Source organism: Bos taurus, chromosome 3 (assembly GCF_002263795.3).
Source record: "Bos taurus isolate L1 Dominette 01449 registration number 42190680 breed Hereford chromosome 3, ARS-UCD2.0, whole genome shotgun sequence".
NCBI classification, from domain to species: domain Eukaryota; kingdom Metazoa; phylum Chordata; class Mammalia; order Artiodactyla; family Bovidae; genus Bos; species Bos taurus.
This window is the reverse complement of record NC_037330.1, coordinates 7,126,127-7,152,645: the sequence shown is the minus strand read 5'-3', so window position 1 is coordinate 7,152,645 and position 26,519 is coordinate 7,126,127. Positions and strand designations below refer to the sequence as shown.

Sequence of the window (26,519 nt, the reverse complement as noted above, 5' to 3'; positions counted from 1 at the left end):
CCTTTAACGAGAGTCTTGCTTCCACATTAGGGAGCTTTCATTTAATTCGGTGTTTATCTTTCCAGTAGAGCTGCCCCAGGCAGGCCCTTTGTTGTGCCGAGGAAACTTGTTTACTCTGGAGGAATCCAAATGTGTGGAGGCTTTGCTGTCTTCTTTGAAGTCTTGTGGGCCCTTCCCCTTCTGGGTTTTTCAGCAGCGCCTTTAATGAAGGTCCTCGCTTTCATTGTGTGCGCTGCCTCTCTTGCTCTCTCTGTCTGCTTTTCTTTCCTCCCTCATTCCCACCATTCCCTACCCTGGGGGAGATTTATCCTTTGTATCTTTTGGCAGCAGCTGCCCTTGGCCATTCCCCCAGGGCTCAGAGCCAGGTGGGGCCTCTGCCCCTGTTCTGCTTGCCTTGCTTTGCCTTGTGCAGTTTCTCTGACTCCTGGACAGGTTTCCTGGGAGAGATCCTGTTCCCCTGGAGGCATCTGTCTTCCCACGGTGGCAGACAGTCCAACATGGGGAAGGGCTTGGAGCCCTTTGGAGACTAGAGCCTCTTAAAACAGGACTCATGTCATCTAGACGGTGACCAGTGGCTCAGGAATATTTACTGTGTACCTGTTACACCTGCCAGACCCGGGCATCTGGCTTATTCAAGCAAGCACACCCCTGATGTCCTGTCACTTCCGGGCTCCACCACACCTGCCGTTCCATCGCAGCAGGCCACTGCTGCCTGATGCTGTTTCTCCTTAGTTTAATCCCCTTCCTTCATTCAGTGGATATTTATTAGTGTCCCCAGATGCAAGGCTTGATTCTGGGAACTGGGAATACTGTGAAGAAGGCAACAAGGTTCCTGCTGGCGAGGAACCCACATTGGAAGTTGGGGTGGAGGATCCAACAGATGACACACGAGGCCTTTTTAGGGGATGTCAGTGCAATGAAGAAGATAAAGCAGGGTGGCTGACTACAGGTGGAAGCAGTGAGCCTGTTGGGAGGCAAGGTGGTGCAATGGTTAAAAGCACCAAGCTTAAAGCCAGACTGGCGGGCTTTGAGCCTTAGCTTCAGTTTTACTAGCTGTGTGCCTCAGTTTCTTTGTCTGTCTAATGGGAATAATAATAGTGCCTCACTTTCAGGGTGGTTATAAGATAAGTAAGTTAATAGTACATGTACATCCCTTAAACTAGTGCCTGGAACACGGTAAGCACTATTTGAGTCTAAGTTATTAATATTGCAATTTTGAGGCCAAAAGTGACCATTTCAAGCACTTTTGGACTGAGCTGATAATCTTTTGTTCTTTTTTTTCCCAACCATTTTGTTTTGAGGCATAACTGACATGTAAGAAGTTCTGTATTAATCCAGCATTACTTATTGTTTTAGCACCGTGACACTGGCTCACACCCATCTGTGGTCCCTGGACTTGGCCACAGGCGGCTTTGCCTTCAGCCCTCCTGCTTCCCCCTTGTCCCCGAAGCTCCCATCTTAGTGTCCAGTGTTCTTCTCCTGACCCAGATGAACCCCTCCACCTGCCTTTGTCTTCTCATCCTGCCTCTTCCGAAACCCTGAGCTATCAGCTCCCTCTCCTGAATCATCACCTGAATCTTTCACTGTGCTTTCTTCTCCACCACAGATAGATAAGGGCAAGTCTTTTCCATCTGAAAAACAAAACAAAAATCACACCTTTCTTGTCCCTGCATCTCCCCCTAGCCTATCTCTTTTGTCTCCTTCCTAGTCAAGCTTCAGGCCACACACATTTATCCCCATTGTTGGCATTTTACCCCCCCCCCTTGCCATTAGCCCTTCAACCTCCCATGATCTGATATCTGCTGCCTACCAATATTTCCTGAAACAAGCTGTCCAGGTCACTGAAAGTGAAAGTGAAGTCGCTCAGTCATGTCCGACTCTTTGCGACCCCAAGAACTGTAGCCTACCAGGATCCTCTGTCCATGGGATTTGCCAGGCAAGAGTACTGGAAAACCATTTCCAGGGGATCTTCCCGACCCAGGGATCGAACCCGGGTCTCCCACATTGTAGGCAAACGCTTTACCGTCTGAGCCACAAGGGCCAGATTGGCAAATTGAACCAGCCTTTCTCTGCAGTGTGCATCACGGGGAATGAATCACTCCCTTCCCTAGCTCTGGGGCCCCCCACCTCCGCTCTTGCCACTCTTTCCTTCTTTTTCTGCTAGCTGCTTTCCAGGATCCTTTTTTTTCACCTGCCGCTTGGGTGAAATCCCCAGGGCATTTCTCCTGGGATTAGTCCTTGGTGCTTTTTTTTTACTTTTCACTTCCCGTAGTTTTAACTTATGTTTATCTCTAGGCCACATCTTATCTTGAACTCTCCACTTGTGGATAGTCGGTATCTCCAGTTAGCTGTTACAAACTTTCCCAGTTTCATTCTCTTACCCATAGTCCTTCTTCTGTGGAATCTTCTGTGTAGGATGCCAGTCTCTGCTCAGTCACTTCAATCAGAATTGTGAAACTCATTCCACATGTACTCCTGTCTCCTCCCTGCCTCTCCTCCGCCTTTCCCTCTTTCCCTTCCTGTTCCCTGCCCATAGACGATTAGTTTCCAAGTCCTGTGATTTCTGCCCCCTGAAGATATTCCAGGTTTGTGTCCTTGGCTCTGTGTTATCACCACCTCTTTAGCTTTAGCTCTCATATTTCTCACCTAGAGCACTGCTTTCTATCTTGTCCCTTATAGATCTACCATCTACATCATCCCTCGGGTAAAATTTGAAAGAATGAAAATCTTTTGGTATCACTTGCCTGCTTTTCTTCCTTCAAGATAAAATCCTGTCTCTTCTCAGTCAGGTCCCTTCCTGTCTCTTCCTCAGTCAGGGTCATTTGCAGTGCTTCCACCATGCTGGGGATTTTTCTACATCAGTATCTTTGCCCCTGTCTCGCCCTCTGTCTAGAGTGCCTCCCATGGCCTCCCCTCCTCTCTGCCCACTTCTCACTGTGGTCTCCTGCATTGCAGGTGGATTCTTTATCAACTGAGCTGTCAGGGAAGCCGCGATACGCTGACGGTCACACACAATAATGATATCCCTCCATCTAGCTTGTTCTTTCCCCTCGGTTCTAACAAATCTGTTACTGTACAGGCATTAGGAGATACCACAGGTTCAGTTTCAGACCATGGCAATAAAGTGAATATCGTAATAAAGTGAGTAGCACAAAATTTTTGGTTTTCCAGTGCACATTAAAGTTATCTTTACACTCTACCAGGGCTTTCCTGATAGCTAAGTTGGTAAAAAATCCACCTGCAATGCAGGAAACCCCAGTTCAATTCCTGGGTCAGGAAGATCCATTGGAGAAGGGAAAGGCTACCCACTCCAGTATTCTGGCCTGGAGAATTCCGTGGACCACAGTCCATGGGTCACAAAGAATCAGACACAACTAAGTGACTTTCAGTTTCACTTTACATTATACTGTAGTTTATTAAGTGTAAAATAGTATTATATCTAAAAAAAATTGTATATACTTTAATTTAAAAATAGCTCATGACTAAAATGCTATCACCTGAGCAAACTGTAATCTTTCTGCTGGTAGAGAGTCTTGCCTCAATGCTGATGGTTGCTTACTGACTAGGGTGGTGGTTGCTGAAGATTGGAGAGCTGAGGCAGTTTCTTAAAATAAGGCAGCAATGACGTTTGCCACATTAGTTGTTTCTCCTTTCACAAATAATCTCTCTGTAGCATGCAATGCCATTTTAATAGTGTTTTACCTGTGGTAGAACTTCTTACAAAATTGAACTCAGGCCTCTCAGACCCTGCCACTGCTTTATCAACTAAGACTATGTAATATTCCATAGCCTTTGTTGTCATTTCAGTAGTCTTTACACATCTTTATCAGAAGTAGATTCCTCTCAAGAGACCACTGTGGTCCTCCCTAAGAAGCAGTTCCTCATCTGTTCAGGTTTATCGTGAGAATTCAGTCACATCTTCAGACCCCTTCTTATGCTAGTTGCCTTGCTATTCCCACCATATCTGCAGTTATTTCCTCCACTGAAGTTCTGAACCCCTCAAAGTCATCCCTGTTGTTGGAATCAACTTCTTCCAAACTCCTGTTCATGGAGACATTTTGGCCTCTTCACATGAATCAGAATATTCTTAATGGCATCTGGAATGGTGAATCCTTTCCAGAAGGCCTTCAATTTGTTTTGCCCAGATTCATCAGAAGAATTGCTATTTATGGAAGCTATAACATTATGAAATATATTTCCTAAATAAAGACTCAAAAGTTGAAATTACTCCTTGATCCATGGGCTGCAGAATGAATGTTGCGCTAGCAAGCATGAAAACGACATTAATCTCATTGTGCATCTCCATCAGAGCTCTTAGGTGACTGGGTGCATTGTCAATGAGCAGTAATAATTTGAAAGGAATCTTTTTTAAGCAGTAGGTCTCAACAGTGGGCTTAAAATATCAAGTAATCATGTTATCAACAGATGTGCTGCTATCTAGGCTTTGTTGTTCCCTTTGTAGGGCACAAAGGCAGGGTAGATGTAGCATAATTCTTAAAGGCCCTAGGATTTTCAGAATGGTAAATAAACATTGGCTTCAACTTGAAGACACTGGCTACATTAGCTCCGTTAATAACAACAGTCAGCCTGTCCTTTGAAGTTTTGAAGTCTGGCATTGACTTATCCTCTCTAACTATGAAAGTCCTGAATGGCAGCATCTTTCCAATGTAAGGCTGTTTCCACTATGTGGAAAACCTGTTATTTAGCATAGACACCTTCATTAGTGATCTTAGCTAGATCTTCTTGATAATTTGCTGCAGCTTCTACATCAGCACTTGTTTGTACTTTTTTTTTTTTTTTTTTATGGTTATAGCTTCTTTCCTTAAACCTCATGAACCAACCTCTGCTAACTTCAAACTTTTCTTATGCAGCTTTCTAACTTCTCTCAGGCATTACAAAATTTAAGAGAGTTAGGGCTTTGCTCTGATTTAGGTGTTCAGAGCTTGGCTCACTGTTGCAGTAAGCCTTGCTTTTGACCTGTTTTGGCTTTCAACATGCCTTCCTCGGTTAGCTTAATCCTATGTAGCTTTAGATTTAAAAGTGAGAGATACGTGACTCTTCCTTTCTTTTGAATACTTAGAGGCCAGTGTAGGTTATTACATGGCCTAGTTTCAATATTGTTGTATCTTATGGAACAGGGAGGCCCAAGAAGAAGAAAGAGATGGGCACAGTGGTGGTAGAGAGGAGTGGGGGGCAGAAATGGCAGCAAGCGAAGCAGTCAGATACACACTGCTATATTTAAAACAGATAACCAGTAAGGACCCATTGCATAGCACAGGGAACTCTGCTCAGTGTTATGTGCAGGCTGGATGGGAGGGGAGTTTGGGGGAGCATGGATATGTGTATGTATATGGCTGAGTCCCTTTGCTGTCCACCTGGAAAATACTTTCAGTCTGAATATTCTATAATTCTATATCACATTTGTAAAAAATAAAACACATTTGTTAAGTTTACTGTCTTATATGGGTACAGTTTACACTGCCCCAAAATAATTACAATAGTAACATTGGAGGTTATACAGAGTGAAGTAGATCAGAAAAACAAATGCTATATCCTAATGCGTATATATGGAATCTAGAAGAATGGTACTGATGAACCTATTTGCAGGGCAGGAATAAAAACACAGACATAGAGAACGGACTTGTGGTCAGAGTAGGTAAAGGAGAGGGCAGGACAAATGGAGAGAGTAGAACTGAAATACACACATATGAAATATCCTTATGTAAAATGGACAGCTAGTGGGAACATTGCTGTATAACACAGGGAGTTCAGCCTGGTGCTCCATGACGACCTAGGGAGGTGAGATGTGGGGAGCAGGGTGGGAGGGAGGCTCAGGAGAAAGGAGGATATATGTATACTTAGGGCTGATTCGCGTTGTTGTACAGCAGAGACCAGCACAACACTGTAAAACAATTATCCTCCAATTAAAAAATTAAAAAAAATTTTTAAAGATCACTGATCACAGATCATAACAGATAATGAATAACAACTAATAACAGGCAATGAAAAAGTATGAAATATTGTGAGAATTACCAAAACATGACACAGAAGCACAAAGTAAGCAAATGCTGTTAGAAAAATGGTGCAGATTTGCCAGAAGCCTTCAATTTGTACAAATGAAGTATCTGTGAAGTATAATAAAATAGGTATGCATGCTCTCTACCCGTCAGCTGTATTAAATCTGTAAGTATCCAGATGTGATCATCAGAGGACCCTCTGAGTGGCAGAAATTGTCTCAGAAAGCAGCCCCTAGTTGGTGATTCACTTACATCAGTGTTGGTTTGGAAACTCTCCTAGTACAAAGAGAATGGCTGAGAAGTTTATTTTTTAATGACTTCCCCAGAAGCAGAACTAGAATCTCGGAGATTTTTCAGTCCCTTGTGAGTTTCTGGCCTGCATGTCTCCAGACCCTCTGCAGGGTGCTGCTCAGTTCTCATTACAGTCAGTCCCCTACATACGAATGAATTCTGGTCTGAGTGTGTGTCTGTAAGTCCAACAAAGTTAGTCTAGGTACCGAGCTAACACAATCAGCTATGTAGTACTGCACTGTAATAGATTTGCAATACTTTTCACACAAATAATACATAAAAGACAAACACACAAAAACCCATTTTTAATCATATGGTACGGTTAACATTTATGGATATATTAAAACTCTGGACTCCATATTTCAAATCTGTCAGCAACTAAAAAATCATTTTATTAATTCTTCATCCACATGAGTTATATGGAATTGCACAAAATTTACGAAGTGCCTACTAAGGCTCTAGGCAGTGTAGCTATCAGGCTCTGTTCCTTGACATTAAGAGTCAGTATATTCCAGGTAATTTTATAGTCTGTCTAATCATATAAAAGTTCAGTTATTCCTGAAGCTTAATTGACTCATGCATAAATCAAAGTAACATTACTTAGGTGAGATTAGATTCTGCGTAGAGTTAAAAGGATGAACCAGAAAAAAAAAAAAAAAAAAGCATACAGGCTGGAAAAAAAAAAAGAAAAGTACAGTAGTACCGGCCACATCACTGCTGGTTTTACACTTACTTCTGTACATCCAGGCTTAAAATAAAGATACTGTACAGTACTGTCCAGTAAAGCACACAGAAGCAGAACCACTTATGGAAGATGTGCTCGTGTGACAGTGTATACCAGACACGTGAACTAACGTACATGATTGGCCATGTGAATGCACATCTGCATCTTTGAAAGTTTGCAACTTGAAGGTCTGTTTGTAGGGAACTTACTGTATTAGGATTTCCAGGGCTGAGGGGCAGCCTCCCTGTAGAGCCCACTTCCCTGTTTTGTACTCTGTGATAACACTGTTACTTTTGTAAGTATTTACTAAACACCTTCTCTGTGCCAGATCCATGGGAGATGTGAATGAAATACACCCTTGGCCTCAAGATCAGGACACAGTTGACTTTGCTTTTGCTAATTAAGAGCACTTGACAGATGGCTTCCCCGTGCTGTGGAAGCCAGTCTTCCCTAATGACTGATGGAAAGCTCTCCTCAAGTGCAGGCCCATTTCACCCTATCTGTTCCTCTAGGGGCAAGGAGGACCAGATGCTCAGTTCCCAGCACTATCTGCCTACTGAGAAATAGACACGGATTATCCACCAGGCCTCCCTGTCACAGGGTAAACCTCCTAATTATCAAGAAGGTCACTTCTGGGTGCAGGAGGTGGTAAAAAGCAGCCTGCTCTCTATGCTCCTGCTGGCTGGTTGACAAAGAGGCAGAAGAACTGCCCTGCTGGGCCATGGTCCAGGGTCCTCCTTTCTGTTACATGCCATCGCAACACTCAACGGTCATCTCCCAGCTCCTAGAGCAGCCAGAAGGAAAACCAAGCACACTGTCTGCTTCTGAAATACTAGGCTATGGGAAGAGAATTTTAAAAAGAGTAGATAGGCTACCCACTCCAGTATTTGGGGGCTTCCCTGGTGGCTCAGCTGGTAAAGAATCCTCCTGCAATGTGGGAGACCTGGGTTTGACCCCTGGGTTGGGAAGATCCCCTGGAGAAGGGAAAGGCTACCCACTCCACTACTGTGGCCTGGAGAATTCCACGGACTGTATAGTCCATGGGATCAAAAAGAGTCAAGACACGACTAAGCGACTTTCACTTTCATATGTATATGCATCAGTGACTCACTTTGCTGTACAGCTGAAACTAACACAACGTTTTAAATCAACTATATTCCAGTAAGGGCCTCCCTAGTGGCTCAGTGGTAAAGAATCTGCCTGCGATGCAGGAGACATAAGAGATGCAATTTCGATCCCTGGGTCGAGAAGATCCCCTGGAGTGGGAGATGGCAACTTACTCCAGTATTCCGGCCAGGAAAATCCCATGGACAGAGGAGCATAGGGTCACAGAGTCAGAGATGACTGAGCACACACACGAACACACATACTCCAATGAAAATTTTAAAGAATAAAATGATTTTTGAATGTTAAATAAATACATGTATATGCACACACCAGGCTTGCTTCCCCAGATGACTCATGTGGGTTTGCATGGAAAGGCCTGTTAGAACTATTTGTACTACAAGGCAGGCCCGCAAATGACCAAAGCCTGGCTCCCTGAGTTGGCTTGAGGTTTAGGGAATCAACACTTCATACTTCCTACTTATGTTACTCTGTGCAGTTTTACAATTGGTGCTTAGTCTCTGAAAGTTTCAAAGCTTTATTTGAAGACAGTTAGTGATGAACCTAATCCTGAATGTAGAGGAAAAGGTATTTCCTGGGAAATGCCTGAGAATCTCCAGTTGTTTCTATAGAGTCCAAGAAAGAGAGAAGAGCAGAGAATGAAGAAAAATAAGAAACAGTAGGACTTTGATACATTTGCTGAGCATGTGATCAAAGACATGGTCAGTGGGAAGAAGCAAGTGGGAAATAGACAAAGCATGACAAACCAGCTGCCTATCTCTTCTGTGCCACTGCCGCTGTCTCCAGGCCTGTCCCTAGCTTGTGTTCTTGAAGGAGGATGGTCAGAGACAGGGTCTGAGGATTAGAGACAGATACTGTGTGGGCTGGGGCCTCAAATCTCCTTATTTCCACACCCCTCCCCCCAGGCCTGCAACCCTCCCACCCATTTTAACTCAGCCTCTGTGTAGAGTTGAAGGAACTGGGGCCCAGGGAGTGAGGTGATTTACCCCTTTCCTCACAGCCCGATAGGAGTGTGGTGGAGGAAACCCCTACCTCTCTGGATGCCCCATTCAAGGTTATTCAAATGGTAAAGAATCTACCTGCAATGCAGGAAACCTGGGTTCAATCCCTGGGTCTGGAAGGTGCCCTGGAGAAGGAAATGGCTAACCACTCCAGTGTTCTTTCCTGGAGAAATCCATGGACAGAGAAGCCTGGTGGGCTTCAGTCCGTGGGGTCACACAGAGTTGGACACAATTGAAGCAACTTAGTATGCATGCATGCTTCAATACAAAATAAAATTTTCTAGAAATACGCCAAGAATAACAAGATGGCAGAGTAGAAGGACGTGCACTCATCTTCTCCTGCAAGAACTCAAAATTACAACTTGTTGCTGAACAACCATCGACAGGAGAACGTTGGATCCCACCAAAAAAAGATATCCCATGTCCAAGGGAAAAGGAGAAGCCCCAGCAAGACAGTAGGAGGGGTGAAATCACTTTTACAATCAAACCCCATGCCTGTCAGGGACGCTCAGAGGGCTCAAGCAAAGCTTGTGTGCACCAAGACCCAGAGACCCCACAGAGACTGAGCCAGAACTGTGTTTGAGTGTCTCCTGTGGAGGTACGGGTCGGCAGTGACCTACCGCAGGGGCAGGGGCTCTGGGTGCAGCAGACCTGGGTATGGCATAAGCCCTCTTGAAGGAGGTCGCCATTAACCCCACCATAGAGCCACCAGAACTTACACTGGACTGGGGAAACAGACTCTTGGAGGGCACAAACAAAACCTTGTACACACCAGGACCCAGGAGAAAAGAGCAGTGACCCCCACAAGAGACTGACCCACACATGCCCCTGAGTGTCCAGGAGGCTCTGGTGGAGGCGTGGGTCTGCAGTGTCCTGCTGCAGGGTCGGGGGCACTGAGTGCAGCAGTGCGTGCATGGGACCTTTTGAAAGAGGTCACCATCATCTTCATCACCTCCACCATAGTTTGGCCTCAGGTCAAACAACAGGAAGGGAACACAGCCCCACCCATCAACAGAAAATTGGATTAAAGATTTACTGAGCATGGCCCCACCCATCAGAACAAGACCCAGTTTCCCCCTCAGTCAGTCTTTCCCATCAGGAAGCTTCCATAAGCCTTTTATCCTTCACCATCAGAGGGCAGACAGAAAACTAACCAAACTAATCACCTGGAAAACAGCCTGTCTAACTCAATGAAACTATGAGCCATGCCGTGTAGGGCCACCCAAGACAGATGGGTCATGGTGGAGAGTTCTGACAAAACGTGGTCCACTGCAGAAGGGAATGGCAAACCACTTCAGTATTCTTGCCTAGAGAACCCCATGAACAGTATGAAAAGGAAAAAAGATAGGACACTGAAAGATAAACTCCCCAGGTTGATAGGTGCCCAATATGCTACTGGAGATCAGTGGAGAAATAACTCCAGAAAGAATGAAGAGATGGAGCCAAAGCAAAAACACCACCCAACTGTAGATGTGACTGGTGATGGAAGTAAAGTCCGATGCTATAAAGAGCAATATTGATAAGACCTAAATCTAGAATGTTAGGTCCATGAATCAAGGTAAATTGGAAGTGGTCGAACAGGAGATGGCAAGAGTGAACATCAACATTTTAGGAATCAGCAAACTAAAATGGACTGGAATGGGTGAATTTAACTCAGATGACCATTATTATATCTACTATTGTGGGCAGGAATCCCTTAGAAGAAATGTAGTAGCCATCATAGTCAACAAAAGAGTCCAAAATGCAGTACTTGGATGCAGTCTCAAAAACAACAGAATGATCTCTGTTCATTTCCAAGGCAAACCATTCAATATCACAGTAATCCAAGTCTATGCCCCAATGAGTAATGCTGAAGAAGCTGGTTCTATGAAGACCTGCAAGACCTTCTAGAACTAACACCCAAAAAAGATGTCCTTTTCATTATAGGGGACTGGAATGGAAAAGTAGGAAGTTAAGAAATACCAGGACTAACAGGCAAATTTGGCCTTGGAATACGGAATGAAGCAGGGCAAAGACTAATAGAGTTTTGCCAAGAATATGCACTGGTCATAGCAAACACCCTCTTCCAACAACACAAGAGAAGACTCTACACATGGACATCACCAGATGGTCAACACTGAAATCAGATTGGTTATATTCTTTGCAGCCAAAGATGGAGAAGCTCTATACAGTCACCAAAAACAAGACTGGGAGCTGACTGTGGCTCAGATCATGAACTCCTTATTGACAAATTCAGATTTAAATTGAAGTAAGTAGGGAAAACCACCAGACCATTCAGATTTGCTGCTGCTGCTGCTAAGTCGCTTCAGTCGTGTCTGACTCTGTGCGACCCCATAGACGGCGGCCCACCAGGCTACCCCATCCCTGGGATTCTCCAGGCAAGAACACTGGAGTGGGTTGCCATTTCCTTCTCCAATGCATGAAAGGGAAAAGTGAAAGTGAAGTCGCTCAGTCCTGTCCGACTCTTTGCGACCCCATGCTCGGCAGCCTACCAGGCTCCTCTGTCCATGGGATTTTCCAGGCAAGAGTACTGGAGTGGGGTGCCATTGCCTTCTCCAAATTCAGATTTGACCTAAATCAAATTCCTTACAATTATACAGTAGAAGTGAGAAATAGATTCAAGGGATTAGATCTGATAGACAGAGTGCCTGAAGAACCATGGACAGAGGTTTGTGACAGTGTACCAGAGGCAGTGATCAAACCATCACCAAGAAAAAGAAATGCAAAAAGGCAAAATGGTTGCTGAGGAGGCCTTACAAATAGCTGAGGAAAGAAGAGAAACTAAAGGTAAAGGAGAAAAGGAAAGATATACCCATCTGAATGCAGAGTTCCAAAGAATAGCAAGGAGAGATAAGAAAGCCTTCCTCAGTGATCAGTGCAAAGAAATAGAGGAAAACAATAAAATGGGAAAGACTAGAGATCTCTTCAAGGAAATTAGAGATACCAAGGGAACATTTCATGCAGAGATGGGCACCATAAAAGACAGAAATGGTATGGACCTAACAGAAGCAGAAGATACTAAGAAAAGGTGGCAAGAATACACAGAAGAACTATACAAAAAAAGATATTAATGACCCAGATAACCACAGTGGTGTGATCACTTACCTGGAGCCAGGCATCCTGGAATGTGAAGTCAAGTGGGCCTTAGGAAGCATCACTATGAACAAAGCTAGTGGAGGTGATGGAATCCCAATTGAGCTATTTCAAATCCTAAAAGAAAACGCTGTGAAAGTGCTGCACTCCATATGCCAGCAAATTTGGAAAACTCAGCAGTGGCCACAGGACTGGAAAAAGTCAATTTTCATTCCAATCCCAAAGAAAGGCAATGCCAAAGAATGTTCAAACTACCACACAGTTGCACTCATCTTACACGCTAGCAAAGTAATGCTCAAAATTCTCCAAGTGAGACTTCAACACTACATGAACCAAGAACTTCCAGATGTTCAAGCTGGATTTAGAAAAGGCAGAGGAACTAGAGATCAAATTGCCAACACCCATTGGATCATGGAAAAAGCAAGAGAGTTCCAGAAAAACATCTGCTTTTTTGACTGGGCTAAAGCCTTTGACTGTGTGGATCACAACAAACTGTGGAAAATTCTTCAAGAGATGGGAAAACCAGACCACCTGACCTGCCTCCTGAGAAACCTATATGCAGGTCAGGAAGCAACAGTTAGAACTGGACATGGAACAACAGACTGGTTCCAAATCAGGAAAGGAGTATGTCAAGGCTGCATATTGTCACCCTGCTTATTTAACTTATATGCAGAGTACATCATGCGAAATCCCAGGCTGGATGAAGCACAAGCTGAATCAAGATTGCTGGGAGAAATATCATTAACCTCAGTTATGCAGATGACACCACCCTTGTAGCAAAAAGTGAAGAACTATAGAGCCTCTTGATGAAAGTGAAAGAAGAGAGTGAAAAAGTTGGCTTAAAACTCAACATTCAGAAAACTAAGATCATGGCATCCAGTCCAATCACTTCATGGCAAATAGATGGGGAAATAGTGGAAACAGTGACAGACTTCATTTTGGGGGGCTCCAAAATCCCTGCAGATGGTGACTGCAGCTATGAAATTAAAAGATGCATCCTCCTTGAAAGAAAAGCTATGATCAACCTAGACAGCATATTTAAAAGCAGAGACATTACTCTGCCAACAAACGTCCATCTAGTCAAAGCTATTTTTCCAGTAGTCATGTATGGATGTGAGAGTTGGACTATAAAGAAAGCTGAGTGCTGAAGAATTGATGCTTTTAAACTGTGGTGTTGGAGAAGACTCTTGAAAGTCCCTTGGACTGCAAGAAGATCCGAACAGTCTATCCTAAAGTAGATCAGTCCTGAATATTCATTGAAAGGACTGATGCTGAAGCTGAAACTCCAATACTTTGGCCACCTGATGCAAAGAACTGACTCGCTGGAAAAGACCCTAATGCTGGGAAAGATCGAAGGCAGGAGAAGCAGACAACAGAGGATGAGATTGTTGGATGGCATCACCGCCTCAGATATAAGTTTGAGTAACCTCCAGGAGTTGGTAATGGACAGGGAAGCCTGGTGTGCTGCAGTCCATGGGTTTGCAAAGAGTTCGACACGACTGAGTGACTGAACTGAAAAATACACCTATCTATTTATGTAATTTTTTTCGTGCTAAAACCTTTGGGGGCTTCCCTGGTGGCTCAGTGGTAAAGAATCTGCCTGCTAATGCAAGAGACACCAGTTCAATCCCTGGATCAGGAAGATCTCCTGGAGTAGAAAGTGGCAACCCACTCCAGTGTTCTTGTCTGGGAAATCCCATGGACAGAGGAATCTGGTGGGGTACAGTCCACGGGGTTGCAAAGAATCAGACACGACTGAAAGAATACTTTTTTCCCTACTGTTTCCACTTCTGAGTTTGAATGAGGTCGAGGTGGCTGTCATCCCTTTCTTGCAGGTTCCCCACACCCTATCAGTGAAAACATCACGCCAGCCTGACAAAGCAGTCATGCCCAGCCTTGAGGAAATGTCTTTGTTTCGGAACTTTGAGAAGATATTAAAATCAGAACGTCTTATTGGATTGTACATTTAATGGCTGCTGCTGCTGGTGCTAAGTCGCTTCAGTCATGTCCAACTCTGTGCGACCCCATAGACGGCAGCCCCCAGGCTCCCCCATCCCTGGGATTCTCCAGGCAAGAACAGTCAAATGGGTTGCCATTTCCTTCTCCAATGCGTGAAAGTGAAAAGTGAAAGTGAAGTTGCTCAGCAACCCCATGGACTGCAGCCTACCAGGCTCCTCCGTCCATGGGAGTTTCCAGGCAAGAGTACTGGAGTGGTTTGCCATTTCCTTCTCCAGGACATTTAATAGACTTGAGTTGAAAAGATATATGAAAATGTTACTGAGCCAGTGGTGTCCCGAAGCGTGACATGATTGGAAACTGAAGTGTTGGGCAGGAGGATGTTGTTCTTGGTGTGACTCTTCCCTTCCTACCCTCTCTGTTGTCCCTGTAGGTCGCCAGCTCACCGGAGCCGAGAGGACCTCCACGGCCACCGCAGAGGAGACGGACATCGATGCAGTGGAGGTCCCACTCCCAGGGAACGATGCCCTGGAATTCAGCCGAGGTGTGACCGACCTCGATGCTGTAGGGAAGGAAGGAGGCTCCCACACAGACCCCAAGGTAGGCAGGAGGCAGCCCACCCAGGTGATCTGCCCATCTGCATGCATGTCACCTCCCAGAGTGGCCTGTGTCATGGCCTCAGCCCCCGTCCATCACCTCTTAGCCTCTGCCAGCACAGTGGTGGCTCCAGAGCATGTGTTACTTCCTTTCAAACTGAATCTGGAGATTCAGACCCTGTGAATTGATGCTAGATGTGGCTGTATGTCAGGATTTCACAGAGCTCATTTCTGACATGCATTACCCTCCAGGGTCCATCAGTACTCAATTCCCTTCTCACTGGAAGCCCCAGCTTTGATAGCACCTCATCGGGGCACAATACCTGTGCATGTGGCTAATTCTTGCACAACACAGTGCGATCCCCTGGGGCTTAGCTGAAGGAGCAGGGTGAGTTTGGGCTGTCTCTGCCTGTGGCTAGGATCGTGTGCCTTTGATGCTCCTGGGGAGGCTGGAAATTGGCCCACTGGAGGCTGGAAACTGCAAGACCACCTTAGGCATCCTCCATTTCAACCTCCTGTTTTTATGGGTGAGATGACAGATGCCCTCAAGGGGTTTCTGGTATAATCCAGGTGAAACTGAGAACTTCCAACCTGAAGACAAAACCAACACCTCTGGCCCCTGCCCCCACACACTGCCCCTACCCACCCCCCGACACACGGCCCCCTGAAACACACACACAACCCCTGAAACACACACACACACACACAGCTCCTGACACACACACACGGCCCCTGAAACACACACACGGCCCCCGCCACACACACACAGCTCCCCCCCCACACACACAGCCCCTGGCACACACTCACAGAAGGAAAATTCTGACAGATTGCCCTGGCCTTAGACTCCCTGCCAGTCCCCTGTATCCTGAGTGCCTCTCTTTCCTCACCATGTAACAGCTTTTCCCAAGAGGAGGTCATTAGGCCAGTTCATCGGAAGGGGAGACCTGTCTAGTTTGAGGGGCGGTATTGTTCCGTATTGTCTGCCTGATATTTTCTGTGGCGCCCAGCTTGCACTCTGCATGGCAGAAGCCCTCTGTCCCCGGTGCTTCCCCTCGCACACCTAAAGAAGGGCCTGCGGCAGAGCGGCTGCAGCGGAATTCTCTGGCTCACAGAAGCTGCCTGGTGACAGTGTCCAGCTATTAGGAGGGAGACGGGAGGGAAGGGAATGGAAGCTGCTTTCCCCTTTCGGAGAGAGGATCTCCCCAGCCCACGTTCGGTGTGTGTCCAAACTTTCTTCTCCGGAGCTCCCATTGTGAGGAGGTGGTGCCGGGTTGGAGCACCTCCCTCATGGCCTCTTCCTCCAGTGGTCAGCTCGGGAGACCCTGCAGACCCGGGAGGAGAGACCCCTGAGGACACAGCAGAGTGAAGGTAGAAGCTGCCTCATAGCAAGGTGTAGGTAGCTGCCTTTCATAGAAATAGATCCAAGACCAGAACCTCAGGTAACTCAACAGTGTGGTAGAGTTGGAAGCCATGGGCAAGAAATGGAACAGGATCAGCTGCCTGGGCTCCCATCATATCGCACCAGGAACTCAGCTATACAAATAGGGTTTTCTGACTCTGTGGTCCCAGCCCGGGCCATCAGATCATCTCCTCTGGGGGTGGTTGGGGGCGGGGGTGTCCACATTTCCATTGAAGATGCAGCATTTCCAGCTCTTGGTTATAAGTGGGCCATTTCACCCCAGCCTCGTACTAGACATACTGTGTATATTGAAGACAGAGTAAGTTGTGTAAAGGAGGCACGTGCCCAGGCTCACACCCTGTCTTCTCCTCTCTTCCAGGTCCCGCCCCACCCCCAGGAGCCCATGCTGACAGCTTCGCCCAGGATGCTGCTTCCCTCTTCTTCCTCGAAGCCCCCGGACCTGGGTGCGGGCACGCCGCTGTCCACCCACCACCAGATGCAGCTCCTCCAGCAGCTCCTCCAGCAGCAGCAGCAGCAGACGCAAGTGGCGGTGGCCCAGGTTCTCCTCAGCCTCCTCCCTTCTTCGCAGGCTCCACTCTCATGGGCTTGACGCACCTTCCCTAGCGAGGGGCACCGGGCAGGTTTTAAAACCTAGGGAGCTATAAGGGATGGCTCATGCTGTTGGATCATTGCTTGTTGGGGAAGGGGGGAGGTGGGGAGAGGAGAAAGGGGGGATGCAGATGAAATGGGAAAAAACATTTTGGTTTCCCATGTATCCCCCACTCTGAGTTGGGCTTGGCTGGCTTGGCTGGATGTTGTTGGGTCATGACTTGAACTTACTAAGGAACATAATTTCACCCTTCCTTTCCTGCCTTCTTTTCCTGGTGTGTGGGTGGGAAGGGATGCTTCTGGAGTCAGAACAGATGTGAGGATAGGTGTGACTTTGTGATACCACGCTTAAAGGAATTAAAATATGAATTTGTGCCAAATGCCCCTGCAGAGTCTACCATCCTGGAAACCTTGTCCATAGAGGTTTCCATGCCTCCTTTAGTCATCTACTCATTCCAGGCAGGATTTCTCTATTTATGTAAAGATTTCTCCAGGCAGGACTTGATACCATACTGGCCTTGATTATAACGGGATTTAACTTCCAGGAACTTGCTGTTGTTCAGTTGCTAAGTCCTGTCCAGCTCTTTGCAGTCCCGTGGACTATAGCACGCTGGGCTCTTCTGTCTTCCACTGTCTCCCTGAATTTGCTCACATTCATGTCCATTGAGTCAGTGGGTGATGCTTTCTCACCAGCTCATCCTCTGCTACCCTCTTCTCCTTCTCTTGTACATTTCCTTTCAGGAACTTAGGTATTTGAGCCATAATGGGAAGAACTAGCTTAGCTTTCAGGAATCAAGCACTGTTTGAGCCTTAAGGATTCACTGGGCTGCTGTTGCTTTATAAAGGAGGGGTGAGCTGACGTCCCTGCTGCTTTTAGCAGGGATCCCTTCCGCTTGCTTTCTGTGGAAGGCATGGTCGTCCACATCTTCCTTGGAATTTGTGAGTCTGAGCTTCATCTTCTCTCTGGGCAATCGGGATGGTGGACGCATCATTGGTACCATTCGAAGGCTGACTCCTAAGGCAAGAGTCAGATGGGGTCAGGACCTAATGGGTAGATGAAAATAGTGAGGAGCGGGGACTTCAGGGTTTGGAGAGTTGGTGAAAGATCTGGAAAGGCAGCTCTTGGCATTGGCATTCTACATCTGCTCAATCAGGCTGGCCTCTGAGGTCTTCTGCATTCTGGAATGAGAATAATAAGCCTTCTCTAGAGAGCTGTTATTGATCCTTGTCATTTCTTCTCCTACTCTTCTCATGACCCCCAGGTGGAGTGAATCACACAGGCAGAGCTGTCCTTCCCAACACAAACCCCTTGAGGAAGCATCCGGCAGCCTAACCAAAGTGATGCAATGACTTGAGTCTTGAAAAGACCTTCTTATAGCAGTCTCACATTGACCTGGGCCTGAGGCCCAGCCTTGTGGGTGCCTTTTGCAACCGGGTTTCAAGAGAATAAAATCAGTGGGGCACTGCTCCCAAGTGATTTGAACCTTTTTAAAAATACTGACCATGATCCAAAAGGATATGTGCTGATACTGGGAGGATCTGCAGGTATTCCCAGAACAGCAACAAAGAGGAGGGATGTCATTTATGGCTTCTGATATTTGAGGGAAAAATCACTGCCTTTTGTCAAATAATTGTATTCATCTCCTGTAATTAATGATGTGGCGGGTGTTGTGGCTGACAGGAGCACAAAGCCGGAATGCTCCAGCACAGGGCCATTCGGCAGCCCACATCTATCCTCCAACCCACGATATTTTCCTCTTTCAGCCTATCAATTACCAAGTAATTAGTATTTATCTAAGAATGAGGTTGATGCATATTCATGATGAATATTATCAGAGGCATTTGAATTTGAAGTCACTGCTAAATACTGAAGCAAAACTATTTGCAAACGTATAATCTGCACGACAAGAAGAGTGTTGCGGTAGTCGAAGGATGCACAGTCCGCAAAGCCTCAGGACCTGTAATTTATCACAGGTCTCTCTCCCAGTCAGGATGAAACCCTCAGAGTGGTTCTCTGGCCCAGAATCAAGCATCTGTCTCAAGGAGACATCGCTCTTCTGGCCCTGTTTTAACTGCCTGTGTTGCAGAAGACAATGAAGCTAGGAGAGGGGAAGAGCAGTGCTTGCAGTTCACCTGATGAGCCTCTCCCAGCTCAGCCACTCCCACACTTGGAATCTGTGGATTATAGTTGGCAGTGCCCTGGTTGAATCTGTTCAGTCTGTGGCATGACTGAAAGGCCACCGGAGCACATCAGTATCTCCCATGGGTAAAATGACTTTGGGTACGGCCATAGACTTCTGAAATGTTGGGGTCAGACAGTACCTTAAGGTCCTCACAGAGCGTTGTCTTGCCCTCTCTGCCGTCCTTATAGGCAGGCTCTGCGGTTTGCTTCTTCATTTGCTGCCTGGGAATACAGCTGACACGTCGCACCTCGCAGCTGGCTTTCAGCTCCTCTTGTCCTCCAAACCGATTCAGTCCTAAACCAGCCTTTAGTTACAGGTTTCTCTGCAGATCCCTCTCTTACTCTCTTTGTAGCATTTGATCCAAGGGCTTTTTTATTAGTATCCAAATATTTGGGTGTAAACAATGATGTAAGATATATATATATAGGTGGATTAATAAATAGGTCTTCTTAACATCTTATATATAGGTGAATTAATAAATAGGTCTTCTTAACATCTTTCCTGCTTTTAAAATACATCAAGTCTGGCTTACTTGGTTTCTCTGCACAGTGTCCGGCGTGAGGTCAGCTTTTACTTGTGTTGCCAGACTCTATTGCCATCAGACCGCAAGGTTTCTGCCTGTCTTTGTAAAACTGCCAGCAATCCCCGGAATTCCAATGGGTAGTACTGTGACCTCAGCATTTCAGGTGGGAACACATTTTCCTTTGTTCTGGGAGTATCCAAGTCCTCCTGTGTGACTCCTGAGAAGAGCTAAGGATAAAGACAGTTTCTTGCTAACAGGTGTACTCTCGGGGTCCCTTGTTGCATGATTTATGCACTCTCCCCATTTTTCCTCGAAGATCAGTCTGGTTCTACTGTTATCACTGGGACCAGGCTTAGATCTCCTTCACAGTGTTCTGATTTGGTCTCAGACCTCAAGACCTCTCCCAGCCTCTCCCTAAATTGGTTCAGAGCTGGTCTAGAAAGGCCCTGCCTTGGCCTTCAAGGTACGTGGGCAAAGGTGTTGCTCAGCTGACTCTTAAGCATTTCCAGAGTAGATCTCAGTGCATAAATAGTGAACCCCAAGCCCTTCGGACCACTTTCCTGACCCCAGCATGAGGCTTGCCTGGCTGCACTAGCTTCCTGCTCTTAGATGGACAAGAAGTTCAAGGGTGCGAATCAAAGTATAATCAAGCCTTGAACCAAAGCTGGGTTGTAGCTGGCACCCGCATGGCCACAGGCTGGGCCCACATAGCTCCAGAATTGATCTGGGCGCTGTGGCTGTCTGGCAGTGGTTAAGTAGGCCAGGTCCCTTCACAGTTTGCCAACTCCTAGCCTGGCTCCTGGGGAAAATGTTGTCCTGCAGCTCAGTATTGCTATTGAAAGACTTCTCTACCTGCTGCCACTTGTTCTGAAACAAGCGATCGGTTACTTAATGCTTTGCAATCGTGTATGCCGTAGTTAGAGGAACAACGCTGAAAACCCTCCGCAGCCCCCCACGCCCACCCCCGCCAGGCCCTAGATGTAGCCTCTGTGCTCGTGGCTTCTCCAGTTCCCAGCGCCCTGGGTGCACTGCCCAGGCCCCTGCCTTGTGCATGCAGAGACAGAGCCGCCTGCCTCCGCTTGTGTGTCCCGTGTGTGTGGGGGGGCAAACTGCTCTGGTTCTCTCCACTGCCATTTCCATGTGCCTGCTGCTCCCTAACTCCAGCCTGGCCCTGCCCCCACTTCTCATGGAGGAGCTGGAGTCCAGGCAAGTAGGCTGGAGGGCCAGTGGGCAGTGGTCTGGTGTTGCTGGGTGGGTTGTGGGCGGCTGTCTGAGTCTGGGGAAGTGGCACAGAGCTGGAGGGCACAGGGTTGAACTTACACTTGTACTGCTATGGCCAAAACGCAGAACTGGACCCTGACTCAAGGCGTGGCCTTCCCCCCGATTTAGTCTGTGACCAGAATACGTGCATGCTAAGTCGTCTCAGTCTGGTCTGACTCTTTGCAACCCTGTGGACTGTAGCCCACCAGGCTCCTCTGTCCATGGGATTCTCCAGGCAAGAATACTGGAGTGGGTTGCCATGCTCTCCTCCAGGGGATGGATCCCTTGGCAGGTGGATTCTTTACCACTAGCGCCACCTGGGAAGCCCAGAATAGTCATTGCCAAAGACCACGTGACTCTGGAAAGGCAAAACTGTCTTCTGCCTTTTCAGAAATTAACATAGCCTTCCTTGGCCAAAGGTGTTTGAGGTTTTAAAAGAAGAGCATGCTGAATACAAATACATCCCGTCTGGGAGGGATGGGGAGGTGGTATCTGCTCCTGTTGTACAGTGGGAGAGGCGAGCACACAGCTGTAGCTGACTGCCCAAGCCAAGGCTGAAAATAATGCTGCTTCATTTCAGTGCTTCGTGGCCAGACCCACATATGCGAAACACAAGGAGTGTTAAATAGCCTCAAATTTAGAGGAAGTTCGGGCCGTTTTGTCCCAGCTTGGCCTGGGTTTCGTACTCCTGGGGTACAGACTGCTTCAGTGAGAGGCCTGAGCCTTATGTCTGCTGCCCATTTGGACGGCTGCAGGAACAGAAGGGCTCCTTAGCGCCGGGTTTAGGCAGCAGCAGCAGCGTGTGCTTTCGAATTCCCAGGGTTTCAAAACACCTGAAATGTTATAAGTCTGCGTTTGCAAAGCTAAAGTTCTTGTTTAGACTAATACAAGGAACGCTCAAACACAACTTTTTCTCATAGTACTGAGTGCCTGTGGATTTGTGATGAAAGATTTGATTCAAAGGTTGTCTTTTATGTACTAATGGTAACTCCCCTGCTGGAATGGTTACGTGCAAAAGAAACTTCCAGATTTTGGTGTGTTTTTTTTTTTCCCCCTGGCTTCTGCAGGAGGGAATTCTTCCTTTGTCCCCTGTCCTAATTCTCTGACTTCCCAGAGGAAATCTAGGAGTGTTCTTCATGGAACCTTTAACCACTGGCCCCTGGTACTGACTATTCTATTCACCTGATATGGACTCATAGACTGGCCAAGCCTCTGGCCAACCTCTCAGTTGAAAAATGGAGACAGTGAGGCGCAGGTAGAAGTGTATTACCTTCAGTTGAATAGGGAGTAACCAACAGATTCGAGCTTTCAGCTCCTGGTCCAGTGCTCTCAACTGGCCTCTTCTGTGGGCAGGTTCAGACGTGGGGTTTGGGCACCTGAGTGTGTAGCCTTTGTGTGCAGGGAGCCCTCTGTAGATGTCAGTTGTTGGTAGGTGAGATTCCCCGCTGTTTCTGTTTACATGCTTGGAAAGTTTTGCTCCACGTTTATGCCTCGTGTTTCTGTTTTGCTCTGAAGAAAATAGAAAATGGATAATTAGCAATTCTGTCTGCCCAGTACATTCCTCTCGGTGATGCTCTTAGTTGGAATAAATTACATTTACTGGCAGTTGGAATAAATTACATTTACTGATGGAAGGTTATGGTTTCCTCTGGGGGCACTTGTAGGGGTGAGGTTCCCACAGCAATTGTCCTGATTCTCAGAACCAGCAGGATTTGGGGGGGACTCTTTTGGTGAACTGTCTCCATGCCTCATTTTTGCAAGGAAGACAGAGGCTTAATAGCCATCTACCATCTGATACTGGATTAAAATATTATTGCCACTGCTTTCCCTGTTCTTGCCCCTCTCTAGATCTCTCCTTAGTTTATTTGAGGCTGATGTCTGGACTGGAAGATCAGTCTTGTCCTTAGCAGCGCCTGGTGAAGGACAGATTCACTTTAGATTCCTTAGGCATCCTCCCCCTTGGGGAACGATAGGCCTAACCTCAGGAGCCGCTAATGGAAAGTGGCGGTTAATCTCATTAGTGGCTCCACTTAGAAGCAGAGCCAACAACTGCAAGGTCAGGTCCTCAAATCTGGGCCGGGGTGAGGAGCTGGGGGGAAGGAAGCAGCCACTGCATCCGAAAGTGCGATCTCTGAGGGCTGGCTGCCGGCAGGGCAGACACTGCCCTGGCAGGACTCTGGGCCAAGCTCGGCCAGACCGTGGGGTGAATATGACCTGTTACTCCCTGACAGAATGTGAATCTCTTTGGAGCAGATGGCTCTTCAGAAACCCAGAGCATTTGTTGTCTGAGTCAGAGAATCGACTCTTCCAATTCCTTCCTTCTCTCTCCTCTGCTCTTGGCTCTACCTGTCCCAGCCCGGTCCTCCTGACTCTGTGTCTTTATCCACACCGTGTTTTTGGTTCAAGAAAACCCTCTTTCATACAGGTTGCTTTGGTCTTAACCACCAAATTCATGAGCTCCCCATATTCAGGGACCTTCAGAAACCTCCCAGAGGCCTTTCTATCCACTTCTCAGCACAAAAGTCACATATTGTTATCATTGTTGTGTGACTTAGTGTCGTCAAGCCAGAGTCCTGAGAGAATCCCCACGTCTCCTCCCCCTGGGTTGTGTCCCCACACCCAGACTGCGCACAGGGAGCAGAGAGGCCCCCTGGGCCCTGAGCACTCAGGGTGCCACTGCCGGTGCTCTACCAGGGACAGTGAGAGGGCGAGGGGCCCCCTCTCCCCAGAGAGGACAGCTCTGGAAGCTGTCACCTCAGGCTGACAGCCACCTGCCGGGGCTGCTGGACAAAGCCCTGTGGTTAGTCAGTCAGCAGCTGTTTGACCTCCGCCAGGTACAAGGCATGCTCCCAGAGGCCTCCAGAAATAAAAAGGGAGCGGAAGGTCAGGGCAGGAAGCTGACACCCACCACAGGCGTGGAAAAACAGACTTCATGACCGTCACCTCACTGTCTTAGAAAGGGCATGCGCCTGGCTTCCTGTTTCTCGTGCTGTTTGGGTGTGAGGAAGGGGAGAAGGAAGATTGTTACAGCAGTCTGCTGTGACACTTTCTTCGCTAGTGGGTCAGCATATCAGTTTTTTGGCTTTGTTTTTGAAAAGACAAGGTGAGAAAAAGGTACCTGCCTCAACACAGCAGTAGTATGTTAGCTGTCAGAGCGGTTCTGACGGGGCTGGGGCTGGGACACAACTCTTTCCTACCTCTTGCTCTCGGTGTGGGGCTCTAAGTGGTATGTGAATGACACATCATGGCCCCCACTCGGGATGCGGATCCAGTGGCCCAGCTTCTTTCAGCTTCTCCTCTGCATTACCAGCCCAGGTGCCCATTTTGCCTGGGAAAGGGCTTCTCCGTCTTGAATTGAAGCTGGAAGGCTTGTCTGGCCCTGGCCCTCCACCAGTGACTCACGTTTACATTCACATCCCTTTCTTCTCTCCGCCCTGTCTCCTCGCTGTCTTCTCTGCCTCCCCGCTCTCCGCAGGTTCACTTGCTGAAGGACCAGCTGGCTGCTGAGGCCGCAGCGCGGCTGGAGGCCCAGGCTCGCGTGCACCAGCTCCTGCTGCAGAACAAGGACATGCTCCAGCACATCTCCCTGCTGGTCAAGCAGGTGCAGGAGTTGGAGCTGAAGCTGTCGGGACAGAACGCCAGTAAGCGAGGGCCCTGCCTGGCCTCACCTCCCCGTGGAGGCTCTGGAACCGAGAGTTACCTTCCCCAAGCTTTTGGTGGTATTCTTGGACCCCTGGCCTGCCCTGGTTATCCTAGCAGAGAATATAAGCAGCTCTGTTTGTTCCATCCACACACTTAATGGAATTACAAAATGGCAGGGCCAGAGAGGGTCTTGGCTGCCTTCTAGCCCAGTGCCCAGATTTGACCTTGAAGTCCCCAGGAGTCACAACCACATGTTCTCCCAGCCTCTCCTTGATGGGCCCCCAGGCTCTTCACATCCTGAGGCTGCCTGGTTCCTTCTCAGAGGGCTTTTCCAATCGAAATACACTGAGCATCTATTGTGAGTCATGCTTTCTGAGAGCTCTGCAGGAGACGTCAATCTGTCCAGTAGTTCACTCCCCCTGCATAACTCTGTAGCGCAGAAAAGGCTGGTAGCAGTCTGCCTCTCAGTGGGTAAAGCAGAGGAGCGCCTGTGGCCAGCACACTCTGCCGGCTAGTGGCAGAGGTTGCTTGGCTCCCCGCCTGAGATCCCTGCCTCTACTCCCAGCTGATCCGGGCTGCACTGGGATGTGCTGGGAGACAGCGTGTCTCTGTGACGCGCTGAACTTGTCCGTGGCTTGTCTGCTGCTCTAAGTGCGCACTGACTGTGGACCAGTATCGACTGATCATATGCATGATCTCTTTTAATCCCTACAGTGGCAGATGATTTTGTGCCCATTTTACAGATGAAGAAACAGACCCAGAGATTAAATAACTAGCTCAAGGTTTCAGGACTAGCACAGTGTGGAGCCAAGATTCAAACTCGGGTCTGATCATAAAACAAATGCTTTCTGCATCACACCGGTAGTTCACCCAAACTACCCTGGGAGCTTCTTAAAAAATGGATACTCAAAAAAAAAAAAAAAAAAAAGGATACTCCCAGATCCAACCCACAGAGATTCTGCATTGGTAGGTCTCAGGCAGAGCTGAGAACTCTGTTTTTAAAGTGGCCCAAAGGTATGCATAGGGAACCACTGTACTTTACCACTCTGAAAGCCCTTCTGGATGTTTCTTTATCAAGCCCCTGTTGTATTAATGCCAATTTGCAAGGTTGCACTAAACGTTTCTACATACTTTTAACATAGCTCTTCAGTTTGTACCTTTTTCCTACCACGTTCCCCTTTCAAAGCATCCACGGGTCTTGCCAGCCCATCGCGGTCATGGCCCCGCCTTGCCTCCTCCCCCGGCTCCTCCCCCTAGCCTGGCACGTCCATTCTGAGTCAAGTGGAAGGAAGGATTGAAAAGCCCACCCTTACCCCACTCCCCCCGAGTCGGCCAGGGACCTGGGTGGGCCAAGGGTGGCTTTCAAACCAACCACCTTGCTCATGCCACCCCTCTTCCTGTTGTCTCCTCCTCCAGTGGGCTCGCAGGACAGCTTGTTGGAGATCACCTTCCGCTCTGGAGCCCTGCCTGTGCTCTGTGACCCCACGACCCCGAAGCCGGAGGACCTACACTCGCCGCCCCTGGGCGCGGGCTTGGCCGACTTCGCCCACCCAGCGGGCAGCCCCTTAGGTAGGCGCGACTGCTTGGTGAAGCTGGAGTGCTTCCGCTTTCTCCCACCCGAGGACACCCCGCCCCCTGCTCAGGGCCAGCCGCTCCTTGGCAGCCTGGAGCTCATCAAGTTCCGAGAGTCGGGCATCGCCTCAGAGTACGAGTCCAACACGGACGAGAGCGAGGAACGGGACTCGTGGTCCCAGGAGGAGCTGCCCCGCCTGCTGAATGTCCTGCAGAGGCAGGAGCTGGGCGACAGCCTGGATGATGAAATCGCCGTATAGGTGCCCTGGGGCGAGGAGGCCGAGGTGTGGAGGGCCGAGTCTGGCTGCTGCCTGGGTAGGGCTGCCAGCTGATGGGCAGATGGGCACTGCTGAGGATATCCAGGGGCCTGGAAACGTTTACAGTTTAAGAAAAGCATTAGGATTTTGCTTTGGAGGGCCAAGTGGGGAAGAAATTGGATTGTCAAAAGTGAATCAACTCCTCCCTCCTACTTGTGACTCCTGGGGGAGGAGGGGACTTTCAGAGCCCATGGCTTTGGGAGAGGGTCCC

The 26,519-nt window shown here is 47.9% G+C and overlaps 1 protein-coding gene across 1 annotated transcript in view; it reads left to right on the top strand.

The window, feature by feature from the left end:
- NOS1AP (nitric oxide synthase 1 adaptor protein) overlaps window positions 1-26,276 on the top strand; it is a 341,485-nt gene extending 315,209 nt beyond the window's left edge. The window contains exons 7-10 of the mRNA NM_001146219.1: window positions 14,641-14,807; window positions 16,582-16,761; window positions 24,253-24,418; window positions 25,836-26,276. Of these exons, the coding sequence (NP_001139691.1) occupies window positions 14,641-14,807; window positions 16,582-16,761; window positions 24,253-24,418; window positions 25,836-26,251 (929 nt within the window). The 3' untranslated portion in view covers window positions 26,252-26,276. The remainder of the gene's footprint in view (window positions 1-14,640; window positions 14,808-16,581; window positions 16,762-24,252; window positions 24,419-25,835) is intronic.
- The last annotated feature ends 243 nt before the right edge of the window (window positions 26,277-26,519 follow it).